The 14,496-nt window shown below is 29.9% G+C and overlaps 1 protein-coding gene across 10 annotated transcripts in view; it reads left to right on the forward strand.

Moving 5' to 3' along the window:
* LOC135138762 (LIM domain and actin-binding protein 1) overlaps positions 1 to 14,496 on the forward strand; it is a 74,566-nt gene that overhangs the window by 4,779 nt on the left and 55,291 nt on the right. For 3 of the 10 annotated variants that reach the window (XM_064068767.1, XM_064068768.1, XM_064068769.1), the window contains exon 1: positions 2,202 to 2,286. The exons of 1 other annotated variant lie outside the window; for it this stretch is intronic. In XM_064068767.1, the coding sequence (XP_063924837.1) occupies positions 2,257 to 2,286 (30 nt within the window). In that variant the 5' untranslated portion in view covers positions 2,202 to 2,256. Of the gene's footprint in view, positions 1 to 2,193; positions 2,287 to 14,496 lie in introns of those variants that run through there. 6 more of the 10 variants (XM_064068771.1, XM_064068775.1, XM_064068770.1 and 3 more) reach the window with 4 other exon arrangements.

Raw genomic sequence — 14,496 nt, forward strand, 5'->3', positions numbered from 1 at the left:
CCACAAAGTGGAAAATCCCTAAATTGAAATACCAAAAAATTTACTTATCGAAAAATTCAAAATGGACAAATCGAAAATCCGAAAAATCGAAAAATTGTTATTCAAATTTGTTTTTTCTTTCTAAAAATCTCGAAAATCAAAATCTTTTTTTAAGCTTTGTTTTTTTTGGAACCTTTGTTCTGTTAGTCAATACATCTGTATTAGGTATATGTATTGTTATTATTATCTAAACAAAAAAAAAACCTGAAAAATCGAGAAATCGAAAAATTTTAAATTTTAAAAATAGGAAAATAAAAAAATTGATTAATAACGAAAAATTGAGAAGTCGAAGAAAAATCGAGAAATCGAAAAAAAGCTGAAAAATCGAAGAATCGAGAAGTCGAGAAATCGAAAAGTTAGAAACGTCAAAAATTTAAAAATCGGAAAGTAAAAAAAATGAAAAATGGGAAAATCGAGAAGTCGAAAATTTGAAGAATCGGAAAATTGAAGAATAAAAATATTGAAAAATCCTAAAACTATCGAAAAATTGAGAAATCGAAAAGCCGAAAAATCGAAAATTCGAAAAATTTAAAAATCGAAAAATTACAATTTTGATTTTTTTTTCAAAAATCTCGATGTCTAGGATAAAAAGTCAACACGGATTCATAAACCACAAGTTCGATAACTTTAAAACGTTTGCAAGATTTATAAGCATTTGATTTTGCAATATCAAAGTTAAATTGTAAAATGTTATACAATTTTGATTTTTATTTTTTTAAATCGGGGTATCTAAGGTAAAAATTCAATCCAAATGGATAAGTATAAGCTTTAAATAACATTATCTATTGTAAGTAAGATTTTGGTTAGCGTTTACCATCTATATGATATTTCTAACGTACACAGAAAATTTGATAACAATCGGTGCGGTAGTTTCAGAGATTATTTGACAGACAGACGGACGGACGGACACACCTATTTTTTCGTATTCTGGGGGGTCATGAAACGTCGAGAAAACATGAAAGTAAGCTCGAGAAGTAAACATTCTCGTAACATTGTTATTGAAGTCTTAGCTAAATGCGCTGTAGCTCCGTCTTGTTGAAAATAATTACATCTGTCAAAATTTTTTGCTGATATCTAGCGGCAGTTAGGTTACCTTGAAGAGGACAACATTGAATAGGCCAGTTAATCACGTGAATAGTTCATTTCATTTCAGAGAAGACCTATGGTTTCAATTCCAAAGGTGACTCAATTACAAATATGTGTGTACAGCCCACTTATTGGCTAATGAAGCTTCTGACTTGTTCTTCAAGTTGGTTTTATATGATTTCTCTGCAAAGATTTCACGCCTAGACCGTAGTTTATTACCGAGTTAGTGAAACCACTGTAACTTGAAGCAAAAATGAACTTTTTGAATTTGTCAGTAAACAAAAAGCCAGTTCACTACACGATACCTTCCCAGAAAAACATTGCAATAACATCTTTACGTAAATCGCGCATTTCTAAATTAATAACACTGCAATAAATCTTATCAGCCGACAAATTAACCGCATACCACGATAAGCCGTCTCGCTTCCTCAAACTAAACCACTCGAGGAAAACTAACGCAAAATATCCACTTCTTAACGGAAGTACATCTCGTACCCCACTTTCCTCCATTAACCGAGCCATGTAAAACTCGCGTTGTCCTTAAACGCATCCTTGAATAAACAAACAGACTTCGTATTTGGTTCAGTAATGATAATTTGAAGCACGTCGCGTCCAAAAACGGTCCAAAAACGATAAAATGACGCATCGAAAAAAGCGCGACGTGGAAATAGACCTGTTGTTAACCGACACACTTACATGGAATGTAGGTTCAAAAATAGGCATCGAGGCCTTGTTTTTCGTCTTTTTAACGTCTACCACCTGGAGGTACCGAACCACCTCGAAAAAAATAAAATAAGAAGGAAAATTATAGAATGGAATCATCGCGAGAGACGATGAACGCTATTCCAAACATCCAGAGGTTCTATTTTTGATGTTGAATCGTCCGGTCGACGGGATTAGATTAGAACCGTGCGGTGAACAGACCCGGTATACCTGGACATTAATCATCGTGGGCTATTTTGCGAATTTGGTACACAGATTGATATGCAAGCGCTTTTTTTGCGCGGTGACACAGTGTTTACTCGCTAATGCGAATTTTCTCGTTTAGAAATTGTTGATGCAGAATTGCTGTTGCTTACGAATGCGTGCGGAAGCATTTTGAGTAGTTCGTGAACGTTGAAAGTTGGAAATATGGAAAACAGTTTCCAGATTAGTGCTAGGGTAAGTCGAAAATTCTAACGTATAGTAGATGTGTAAAATATTGAAATCAATTTTTTCCGTCTATCTGTCTGCCGGCTGTCCGCGTCAGGGTCGATTCCAGAATTTACTTAGTAAATTTGTTTTTTTTTATAAATTAATCTTCGACCAAATTTTGAACAACAAAAGACAAAAATATTAAAGTTACAAAGTAATTAAAAGTTATATCGAAGAAATTTTATAAAGAAATTGTTGGAAAGTTGTGTAAAAGATGACTTCTACGCAAGTTAATCATCTATTTGAACTCCTGCGATATGTGTAAGATATAAAAATTGTTTGGTTCCGATAAATGGATCTTGACATTTGCCTTATTTATCCACATTGCAGCCGACTGTAAACCTTTAAAAATACATATGCATAAAGATTGATGACATCATAACCTCGTAAGTGACATTAAGAAATCTCCAACTTTTTCAGAAATATAATCATACAAGGTGAATTAAAACGAGCGGTTTTTTTAAAGGAAAAGTTGCACTTCAATTTTGTTTTTCTCCATAAAAATCACAAACTCTCTTTGATGTTGATACCACGGAACATAACATTTAAATGTCGTTGCGACAAGCAAAGGTAAATAACATTTTGCCAGTTTTACGACCGATCGCACCACAACACAACTTAAATCGTAACTTTGACGAAGTAATGCCGAAATGAAGTCGTACTTAAAGTTTTATTGTATTGCAGCAGGTTGTAAACGTAACCATTTAATCATTTAAATGGACAGAATTGAGTTGCTTATCGCGAATTTTATTGTTCGAAATTTGTAAGGTGGAACATCTATTTGGTGTGAAAATTTTACTAATGTACTTTCCAAATACTGATTAGAAACCAATACTTATTTTTCGGCTTATCTATCACTGAAGGTTTCCGATGTGTAAACAAGAGTTTCTATGTTGACGTTTACTTCTGACATCAACTTTTTGATACGAAAAAAAAATTAATCAAATTTTCACACATTTACTTCGCACTTAATTTGATTGTTGTTAAGTTTTAATAAAGCTATCATAGTCGGGAAAACTTTCAAATGACTGTTTGAGGTTTGAGCGAAAATGACCCGTAATGATCACTTTTGACAGCGTACATTGATTTCCGCAATCATAACTCAGCACATTGGCGTCAAACTGGCATAAATTCGAATTTTGTTCCTTTCATCGTCTGCAGATTCTCCAGTTTTCCGATTTTTTAATAATGATTCTATTTTTCAATTTTTATTTTCAAATTTTCCAATTTTTCGTTTTTGCAATTTTTAGATATTTTCACTTTGCATTTTTTCAGTATAACAATTTTTCCGATTTTGAATTTGAAGTTTTTCAATTTTTCCACTTTACAATTTTTCGTTTTATTAATAACAATGGACAGGTACCCGTACAGAAGCAAACATCTGATAAACAAAATAAAAGGAAAACATTATACACTAACTTAAATACATCTATCAAATATGAAGTACATATTTAGAACTGATGGTAATATTTTAATATTATATACGTATGTATAGTTTTGGAAATTTCATTGTACCCTATAAAATTTTATTGGCAATAACGAGACGGACCGTAGTACAGTAACAAAAGATATTTACAACTTGAAGTTGTCGCGTGCCGGTAATCCCCAGATGTTAGAAAGCAGAATAATCCAGGTTCAGACAGGGGCCATCGTTACTCACGAACGAAAATGACCATTATTTTATGAGTACAACTACCTGCTAAATGTTCTGCCACAAATTCAGGTGAATTGGTGTGAGCCATAAATATTTCTTACCATTGTACTACTGTCCGTCTGGTATTTGACAATAAACTTTTATAGGGTAGAATGAAATTTCCAAAACTATACATATTTTCCATTTTTCGATTTTTCAGTTTATCGATTTTTAATTATTCAGTTCTGAGATTTGCAATTTTCGACTTTCCAGTTCTACTTTTTTATTTTCAGGTTTTTAATTTTTCGATTTTTTCTTTTGCTATTTCTCGATTTCAATTTTTTTTTTGTAATCCTTCAATTTTTAGGTGTTTTTGTTTTTAGTTTTTTCAGTGTGTCGAGATTCCACTTCATTGCATTTTTCTCGATGTTTTCGTTTTTTGTTTTTCACATTTTTCGAGTTTTCAATGTTTGGTTTCTTCGATTTTTTGATTTTTAAATTTTTCGAGTTTTCAACTTTGGAATTTTTCATTTTTCAATTTTCCGAATTTCCAGTTTTAAATTTTTCGATTTTTTAGTTACCCGGCTTTTAATTCTTCCAATTTGAGATTTGCAATTTTCGACCTTTCCGTTCTAATTTTTTCCATTTTGAACTTTCGGATTTTTCGTTTTGCATTCTTTCAATTTTTTTATATCTTAATTTTTAGTTTTTCAAGTTTTCGAGTTTTCAGTTTTAAAATCTTCATTTTTTCGGTTTTTGAGTTTCACGATCATTAATTTTTCATTTTTTTAATTTTTAGATTGCAATTTTTCAAGTGTTCAATTCTTCGTTTTCTCGAGTTTTTAGGTTTTTTTCAATTTTAAATACATATCTTGAATTTTCAGTTTCTCTATTTTTAGTTTGCGATTTTCCGAGTTTCAATTTGTCAATTTCTAGATTTTAATTTTTGGATTTTTCACTTTTTCGTTTCTTCAATTTTTCGATTTGTAGTTTTTGAGTTTTCGGTTTTAATTTTTTCCTTTCTTTTTTTTCGTTTTTTCACCTTTTGAATTTTTTTATTTTACATCTTGGAATTTTGCGATTTTACAATATTCTTATTTTACAATTTTTCGATCTTTTAATTTTCTTTGTTTAAAATTTTCAATCTGAAATTTTTTGGAATTTTTCATTTTTCAATTTTTCGGGTTTCCAGTTTTAAATTCATCAATTTTTCCATTCTTTAGTTTCGTTATTTTCGACTTCTGGATTTTTCATTTTTCAATGTTTGAATTTTTTAACATCTTCATTTTTAGGTTTTTCCATTTTTAAATTCTAATTTTTTTCGGTTTTTCAATTTTTCAATTTTTGTTCTTATAATTTTTCAATTGGGATTTTTCAAGTTTTCAATTCTGTATACATATCTTGATTTTTCAGTTGCTCTATTTTCACTTTGCAATTTTTCGAGTTTCAAATTTTTCAATTTTTCAGTTTGTCAATTTCTATATTTTTCATTGTTGCATTTTTCACATTTTTCTTTCTTCAATTTTTCGATTTGCAGTTTTTGAGTTTTCGGTTTTAATTTTTTCATTTCACGCTATTTTCGTTCTTTACCTTTTCAATTTTCTTATTTTACATCGTGGAATTTGCGATTTTACAATTTTCCTATTTTACAATTTTTAATTTTCTTTACTTGAAATTTTTAGTTTAAAATTTTTCAATTCCAATTTCGCAATAATTATTTACGTCAATTTACAATTTTTTGGAATTTTTAATTATTCAATTTTTTGTGTTTCCAGTTTTCATCAATTTTTCGATTTTTTAGTTTTATTTTTTCAGTTGTGCCATTTTGCAATTCTTATAATTTTTTTATATCTTGAATTTTAGGTTTTTTCAATTTGAAATTCTCATTTTTTTCGGTTTTTTAGTTTCTCTATTATTAATTTTTCATGTTTTCAATTTTTCGTTTTCTCGAGTTTTCAGTTCTTCGGCTTTTCAATTTTGAGATTTTCTATTTTTCGATTTTTCCATATTAGATACATATTGTTCCGTTGAATGGGCGATTAAAATCGGCGTGGGTTAAACTCAACAATTTATTTCTAAATAATTCAAATTTACACCACCGCACTGTTTTCATAGCGATTATGTACAAAATAATTCCGGTGCAAATTGTCTGGACTCTGTCTTCGCTCACTCGACTTGTTGACTGAATAATCATCGTTCCCGAAGGTGGCTTCTATTTAAACCCATACCTCCTAGATGTGCGGCGATCGGGATCTTTCTGGATTGCCGTTCGCGACTTCCCCATCCAGGCTTTTCTTTAGCGATCCGCAACTCGGTCGCTGTCATTGACGATGAGTCAATAATATTGATTTTTCAGTTTCTCAATTTTCAATTTTTTGATTTTTTATTCTTCATTTTTTCCACAAAAAGCAAGTTATCCATTTAAACCAATGAGTAATGATTAAAAAAATTGTAAACTAGGGGAATTTAATTGTTTTCCTTGATACACATTGCATTTCTGCACAAACACGATTTTTTTCATTTTTTTTCTGGTAAAATTGAAAATTCAAAAGTTTATAAACCGAAAAACTGAAAAATCGAAAAAAAAAATGAATTGAAAATCGAGAAAACTGAAAAATTGAAAAAATGAAAAATTTAATTTTCCAAAACTGAAAAACTGCAAAGCAAAAAACTGAAGAAACAATAAATTGAAAAATCGAAAAATAAAAAATTTGGCGCAGAGTTTTAACGTTAAACAGCATTTATTTGTTTGGAAACATCTGGCAACAGTGTCACCAAACAAATTTGGGTTAATTTAAATGGCCAATATCCCACAAAATTAAGAAAAAACTGTGTCAGTTTGGTGGCATTAATTTAAGAAAAGCTTGGCATCATTCCACCGAATTTAAAAAAAAAATGTAAAAAGTATGCAATTGTTTCGGTCGTTTCTAGCGATGTATGAATAATACCGTCAACTATTTTTGTCTGCGGTAATAGAAAAAATGTTGTATGAAAATGAGGTAATTTTCGTTGCATTGTTAACAGCTGTGAAAGACGAATATTAGAGGAAGCACTTTGTACTTTATAAAAAATGTGCACAGATGTGAAACCAAGTGTTAATTTTTCATAGTTTTTTATAATCAAACTTCATATTTACAATACATGTCGTATGACATCACATAGACAAAAAAAAAATGGGCGAGCATGTCTGTAATTCCCCGGTGTAAATTTTGACAGATCCCAAGTTGAACGCCTTCGCGTAAATATTTGTGAGTAATGTCAACGTTTCCACTCTGGAGGCGCTATAAATCCGTCCAGCACCTACTTGTTGTAAAATCGTGATAAATTCGAGTCGTGTTTTATGATTATGCTTGGAAAAAGCGTCTTGCTGTGTCGAACGGAAATACTGGCAGACACACATGTTTCAAGGAGTGAGTTCTGGGAGACGCACAACATTTGCATTGTATGGGTGCATGAGACGGGATCAAGATTTTCATTCATTATTGGGTGTCAGCGGACGGGAAAAAAGCGCAGGAATTCGATGAAAACGAGACGTCGATTTTTATTGTGATCGAGGAAATGCGTGCACGGGTTGATTAATTATGCCGCAATAAACGAACATTCTTTAATCGTCCGGGAGTTAATCAGTGGTGTTTTGTGTTACGTAAAGCGAGGTTTCTTTAGTTTTCTTTGGCTTGGAGTTGTTGCATGTGTGGAAGAGGCAAGAAAGTGTAGTGAGTACGCTTGATGTATTTTTGTTTTGAGGAATTTGAAATAGTGTAATGGTTTCTTGGAGCAATAAACTCGAGATTTTGTGCCACAGTTTATATATACCTACTAACCAGAACAGGAAAAAAAGGGAACAGTCGTAACGTGGAATCAAAGTTTATCCTGTAACAGTGTTGAGACAGTTTGTTGACGAATTAAAGACGTACGTTCCAGGAAGTGAGCTTTCCTTTTTCGTTTTTTCCCTAAAGAAGATAAATTGGTTTTAACTCTCAACTGAAACCAGGCCAAGAAACTGAAGAACTCTGTGTTTAGGTATGAAGATGTACATATTTTTGTTTGGAAGTTTTAAAAAATCTCAATTTTTTAATTTGAATTTTGTCTAAACATTTTCATTTCTAAACTGAATTTTTCGAAAATTATCAACACGTTCTGTTTTTCGAATCACCTTGCCGAAAAGAATTCCGTTAATGTTTTTCACCAAGCTCTAGAAAACACCAAGAAAACCTTCGAATTTTAGCTAGAAATCAGATTTCTGTTGAATTTTATAAGTTCCGAGCTAATTTCGAATTTTCTTCATAATAATTCTCAATTTTTGTGTTGTGGTAAATAGGTCACAATCATATTTTTACATCCCGAGCGTAAGCTAAAGTATTCTAATTGAGTCCATCGGGTGACTGAATACTTTTATGTTTTCTCGACGTTTCATGACCCCTAGAATACGAAAACATAGGTCTCCCGTCTAATTCTTAATTTTTTCATGTAAAAGCCATTTATATAGGTGATTTTGCGGTTCGCAAATGTCGATTATTTTTGTTGCGAAAATCTAGTACTTAAAACCAAACAGGAAATGAAAAACATCGTAAAATCCACGCGGTTAGGACTACTTCCTTCAAAAAATTAAATTCGCAGTAATTAGGTTATTGCTAAATTTAAATCTGGTTCTGCTAATTTTCTTGGTTGAAATGTTGATGAACGAAACGAATCATAAAATTTTTTCAGTGTGCTGCTATCTATCGACGAGTGGCAACAAACAACCAAATAATGCTACCTACAATTTTAAATTACTTTTTTCCTCTCCTTCACACCATTTGTGTTATTATTATTACGATGGCGAAATCTTTCCTCGAGTTCATTGCGAGTAATTTTCCTCAGACCGAACATTAAGAATCTACAATTCGCGTAATTTTTATTTGCATTTCTTCAGTCAGTCTGAAATCGCAGTCCGCTTAAAAGAGAACGTATTGTTGTTGACATTCAGAAGGCTACAAAGGCGGCTCCAATTTCCCTCGGAACACGATACTCAAACGCAAAGAAATTTTTAAAAAGTCCCGGCACGATTTTTTTCGTTTACGTAATGGAATTATTAACCCGAAACGCAATTAACGGCAAAAGTAATTACGAAAATAACGAAACAGGAATTATATTATTTAAGCGGCACAAACGATGTCGAAAGTCTCCTCGGATTTAAGGTATTTAGTAGCGGAGCTAATGGTTCTATGGAGAGCGCTTAATGAAAGTGCGATTACTAAAGAATATTGAATGAAAATGAAAAGTTAATTAAACCGTGATAAATGGACGCGAAACACTTCCAGATTTCGCAGAACGATTTTCCCGATAAACATAAACGCATGAAAAGTCGGGAGCTAATGGAAAACGCCAATATGATAATTTACTGTGCAATAAAAGTGTAGGAAAGCCAACAGTCGTAAATGGTGTTATAACAATCGAACAATGGTAGAATGCGGACCGCCCACCTGAAATGGTCCGATGATTATGACTGATAACGGCGAAATGCATTCAGAAATTACCGTGAAAAAAGCGATTTTATTATTTTCTTCGTTTTACTTCTCGAGCGCAAGCTAACGAAGTATTGTAATCGAGTCCGTTGGGCTACTTTCATGTCTTCTCTAGAGTACGACATAGTAGGTCTCCTCTTTCCGTCTGTCTGTCTGCTTGTTGTCAAATTTTGTACTTCAGATTTTACTGTAGTAAATGGTATTTAAATTTTAACATTGAATTCGGAATTTCATTTTTTTCTAATTTTCGAAATCATTGAGTAGTCTTAAACTGAATTAATCTAAATATCCCTAATTTTCGATGCGCAGTTTATATTTGAATATAGAATGTTTAAAAAAAACAACACAAAAAATATTACGGATTACAGAAATGGAATGTTCGGGTTATGGCAGTCATTACTTTACACAATACAGTTCATTGTGTTCTGATTATAAGAGGTCCGGATTAGGCATGCATTACATTAAATACATTAGTCCTGAACTTGTGGTTTATGAATGCGTGTCGATTTTTTATACCAGGCAACGAATCAAAAAAAAATAAAAATTGTAGATTTCTAAATTTTTCGAGTTTTATACTTTTCGGTTTTTTTCTAAATTTTCGTTTTCTCAATTTTTCGATTAACCGATTTTTAGATTTTTCAATTTTTTAGTTCTTCAATTTCTTTTGGATTTTCAATTTTTCGATATTTCAATTTTTGACGTTTCTAATTTTCGATTTTTCGCTTTCTCAATTTTTCAATTTATTGATTTTAATTCATTTGTACAACATTAGAAACAGAAAATTTAGTTCGCAATTAAAATCGTTTGAGGAGAGGACAAACGGGCACAAGATCTAAGCTGTCAAATTTTTTAATGTGTTACCCGAAGAGTGTTATAAGTAAGCATGTTAATACAGGGTGATTTTTTAATATGAAACTTATTAAAAAAAAAAACTCAAAAGTTTTCTTATTGTGATTTTTTTTTCAATTTATAAAATTATCTCCTGTGTAGAAATTGTAATAGTTTACTGATTTGATTTGTTGTATTTGACTTGTGTAAAACTGGATTTGTAAGTTTCTAACACTAATATTGCTTGATTGATTTTTTTGGTTTTAAACTTTTCGATTTCTCGACTTCTCGATTCCTGGATTTCTTCGATTTTTGAATTTCTTGATATTTCAGTTTTTCGATTTTTTAGTTTTGGATTTTTCATTTTTTCTTCGTTTTTTCAATTTTTCTGTATTTCATTTTGGGATTTTTCAATACATATGTATTTTGATTCTTCAATTTTTCGACTTTCGATCAATTTCCCAAGTTTTCGTCGTTTCAGTTTTGGATTTTTTTAATTTCTCGGTTTTCGATATTTCTTTTTGATTTTTAAATTTCACGATTTTTCAGTTCTTCGATATTCCTATTTCTCTATTGTTTAAATTTTCTAAATGTTTGATTTTGAGTTTTTCGATTTTTTAAATTTCACTTTTTTCTAGTTTTCAAATCGTTTGCACGATTTTTTGATGCGATTTCTTGACATCTGGGATTTTCGACGTTAAAATTTCTTGATTTTTCAAGTCTTCTATTTCTCAATTTTTCAACATTTCAATTTTGGGAATTTTTCAATTTCTGGGTTTTAGTTTTTTACAGATTTTTCAATTTTTTGAGTTTGATTTTTCCATTTTTTTATGTTGTCGATTTTTAAATTTTTCTGTTTTTGATGTTTCGATCTTTCAGTTTTTCGATTCTTCAATTTTTCGATATTTGAGTTTTGGGATTTTTCAAAACATACATACATATTTCGATTTTTCGACTTTCCGCCTTTTCGATTTCTCAATATTTTTTCGATTTTTATAATTGTAGATTTCGATTTTTCGACTTCTTGGATTTAGATTTTTCGGCTTTCCAATTTTCGGATTTTCAGTTTTTCGATTTCTTGATTTATCAATATTTCGATGTTTCCATTTTTCGATTGTTCAGTTTTTCGATTTTTTTTTGTGTTTCAACTTTTTCTATTCCTAAATTTTGGGCCATTTCGATTTTTCGAATTCTCGACTTTTCAATTTCCGGATGTTTCAGTTATTTTATGTTTCGATTTTTTAAATTTTACCTTTTTCGATTTTTCGAATTTTCACGTTTTAGATTTCTCGATTTTTAAGTTTTCAGTTTTTCCATTTTCCAACATTTCAATTTTGAATTTTTCAATTTTCCAATTTCTGGATTTTTCAGTATTTTTAGTTTTCGATTTTTTGTTTCGATTGCCCAATTTCCCGATCTTTCGACTTCCGGGTTTTCGATTTTTCGGTTCTTCCATTTTTCGATTTTAAACATTTTTTGATTTCTCAGTTTCGCGATTTATCGATATTTTTTCGGATGTTTAAATTTTTTGATTGTTCAGTTTCTCGATTTTGCAATTTTTGGATTTTTTTGTTTTTAAAATTTTTCAATTTTTTAAATTTGGCCATTTCGATTTCTCAATTTTTCAACTTCTTGACTTTTACGTTTTCTCAATTTTTTGAGTTTCCAAGTTTTCGTCATTTCAGTTATTTAATTCTTCTATTTCCTCGGTTTTCGATTTTTCGACTTTTCCTTGACAATTTTTAAATTTTTCGATTTTTTCAATTTTTTAATTTTTCAATTTTTGATTTTTCAATTTTTCAGTTTTTCGATATTTCAATTTTTCAAATTTTCTAAATGGTTGATTTTTCAGTTTTTTGCTTTTAGATCTCTCAAGTTTTCGGTTTTTTCTATTTTCCAACATTTCAATTTTGAGAATTTTTCAATTTCTGGATTTTTCAGTATTTTAAGTTTCCAATTTTTCGATTTTCAAAATTTTTTGATTTCTCAGTTTCTCGATTTATCGATATTTTTTCCAATGTTTAAATTTTTCGTTTGTTCATTTTCAATTTTTCAATTTTGGGGTATTTCGATTTCTCAATTTTTTAGTTCTTCAATTTCTTTTGGATTTTCAATTTTTCGATATTTCAATTTTTGACGTTTCTAAATTTTCGATTTTTCGCTTTCTCAATTTTTCGATTTATTGATTTTAATTCATTTGTACAACACTAGAAACAGAAAATTTAGTTCGCAATTAAAACCGTTTGAGGAGAGGACAAACGGGCACAAGATCTAAGCTGTCAAATTTTTTAATGTGTTACCCGAAGAGTGTTATAAGTACGCATGTTAATACAGGGTGATTTTTTAATCTGAAACTTATTAAAAAAAAAACTCAAAAGTTTTCTTATTGTGATTTTTTTTTCAATTTATAAAATTATCTTCTGTGTAGAAATTGTAATAGTATACTGATTTGATTTGTTGTATTTGACTTGTGTAAAATTGGATTTGTAAGTTTCCAACACCAATATTGCTTGATTAATTTTTTTGGTTTTAGACTTTTCGATTTCTCGACTTCTCGATTCCTGAATTTCTTTGATTTTTGAATTTGTTGATATTTCAGTTTTTCGATTTTTTAGTTTTGGATTTTTCAGTTTTTCTTCGTTTTTTCAATTTTTCTATATTTCATTTTGGGATTTTTCAATACATATGTATTTTGATTCTTCAATTTTTCGACTTTCGATCGATTTCCCAAGTTTTCGTCGTTTCAGTTTTGGAATTTTTTAATTTCTCGGTTTTCGATTTTTCTTTTTGATTTTTAAATTTCTCGATTTTTCAGTTCATCGATATTTCTATTTCTCAATTGTTTGAATTTTCTAAATGTTTGTTTCTGAGTTTTTCGATTTTTTAAATGTTACTTTTTTATATTTTTCAAATCGATTGCACGATTTTTTGATGCGATTTCTTGACATTTGGGATTTTCGACGTTAAAATTTCTTGATTTTTCAAGTTTTCTATTTCACAATTTTTCAACATTTCAATTTTGGGAATTTTTCAATTTCTGTGTTTTAGTTTTTTTACTGATTTTTCAATTTTTTGAGTTTGATTTTTCCATTTTTTTATGTTGTCGATTTTTAAATTTTTCTATTTTTGATGTTTCGATCTTTCAGTTTTTCGATTCTTCAATTTTTCGATATTCGAGTTTTGGGATTTTTCAAAACATACATACATATTTCGATTTTTCGACTTTCCGCCTTTTCGATTTCTCAATATTTTTTCGATTTTTATAATTGTAGATTTCGATTTTTCGACTTCTTGGATTTAGATTTTTCGGCTTTCCAATTTTCGGATTTTTCAGTTTTCCGGTTTTCAAAATTTTGGAAATTTCAGTTTTTCAATTTCTCGATTTATCAATATTTCGATGTTTCCATTTTCCGATTGTTCAGTTTTTCGAATTTTTTTGTATTTCAACTTTTTCTATTCCTAAATTTTGGGCCATTTCGATTTTTCGAATTCTCGACTTTTCAATTTCCGGATGTTTCAGTATTTTTGTTTCGATTTTTTAAATTTTACCTTTTTCGATTTTTCGAATTTTCACATTTTAGATTTCTCGATTTTTAAGTTTTCAATTTTTCGATTTTCCAACATTTCAATTTTGAATTTTTCAATTTTCCAATTTCTGGATTTTTCAGTATTTTAAGTTTTCGATTTTTTGTTTCGATTGACCGATTTCCAGATCTTTCGACTTCCGGGTTTTCGATTTTTCGGTTCTTCAATTTTTCGATTTTAAACATTTTTTGATTTCTCAGTTTCGCGATTTATCGATATTTTTTCGGATGTTTAGTTTTTTTGATTGTTCATTTTCTCAATTTTGCAATTTTTGGATTTTTTTTTGTTTTTAAAATTTTTCGATTTTTCAAATTTGGCCATTTCGATTTCTCAATTTTTCAACTTCTCGACTTTTACGTTTTCTCAATTTCTTGAGTTCCCAAGTTTTCGTCATTTCAGTTATTTAATTCTTCTATTTCCTCGGTTTTCGATTTTTCGACTTTTCCTTTACAATTTTTAAATTTTTGTACTTTTTTCGATTTCACGATGTTTTTGGTGCGATTTCTATTTATGATGTTTCGATCTTTCAGTTTTTCGATTCTTCAATTTTTCGATATTCGAGTTTTGGGATTTTTCAAAACATACATACATATTTCGATTTTTCGAGTTTCCGCCTTTTCGATTCCT

Source organism: Zophobas morio, unplaced genomic scaffold, assembly GCF_036711695.1.
Source record: "Zophobas morio isolate AGI-343-1 ecotype UQ-CSIRO unplaced genomic scaffold, CSIRO_AGI_Zmor_V1 ptg000030l, whole genome shotgun sequence".
Classification (NCBI taxonomy): domain Eukaryota; kingdom Metazoa; phylum Arthropoda; class Insecta; order Coleoptera; family Tenebrionidae; genus Zophobas; species Zophobas morio.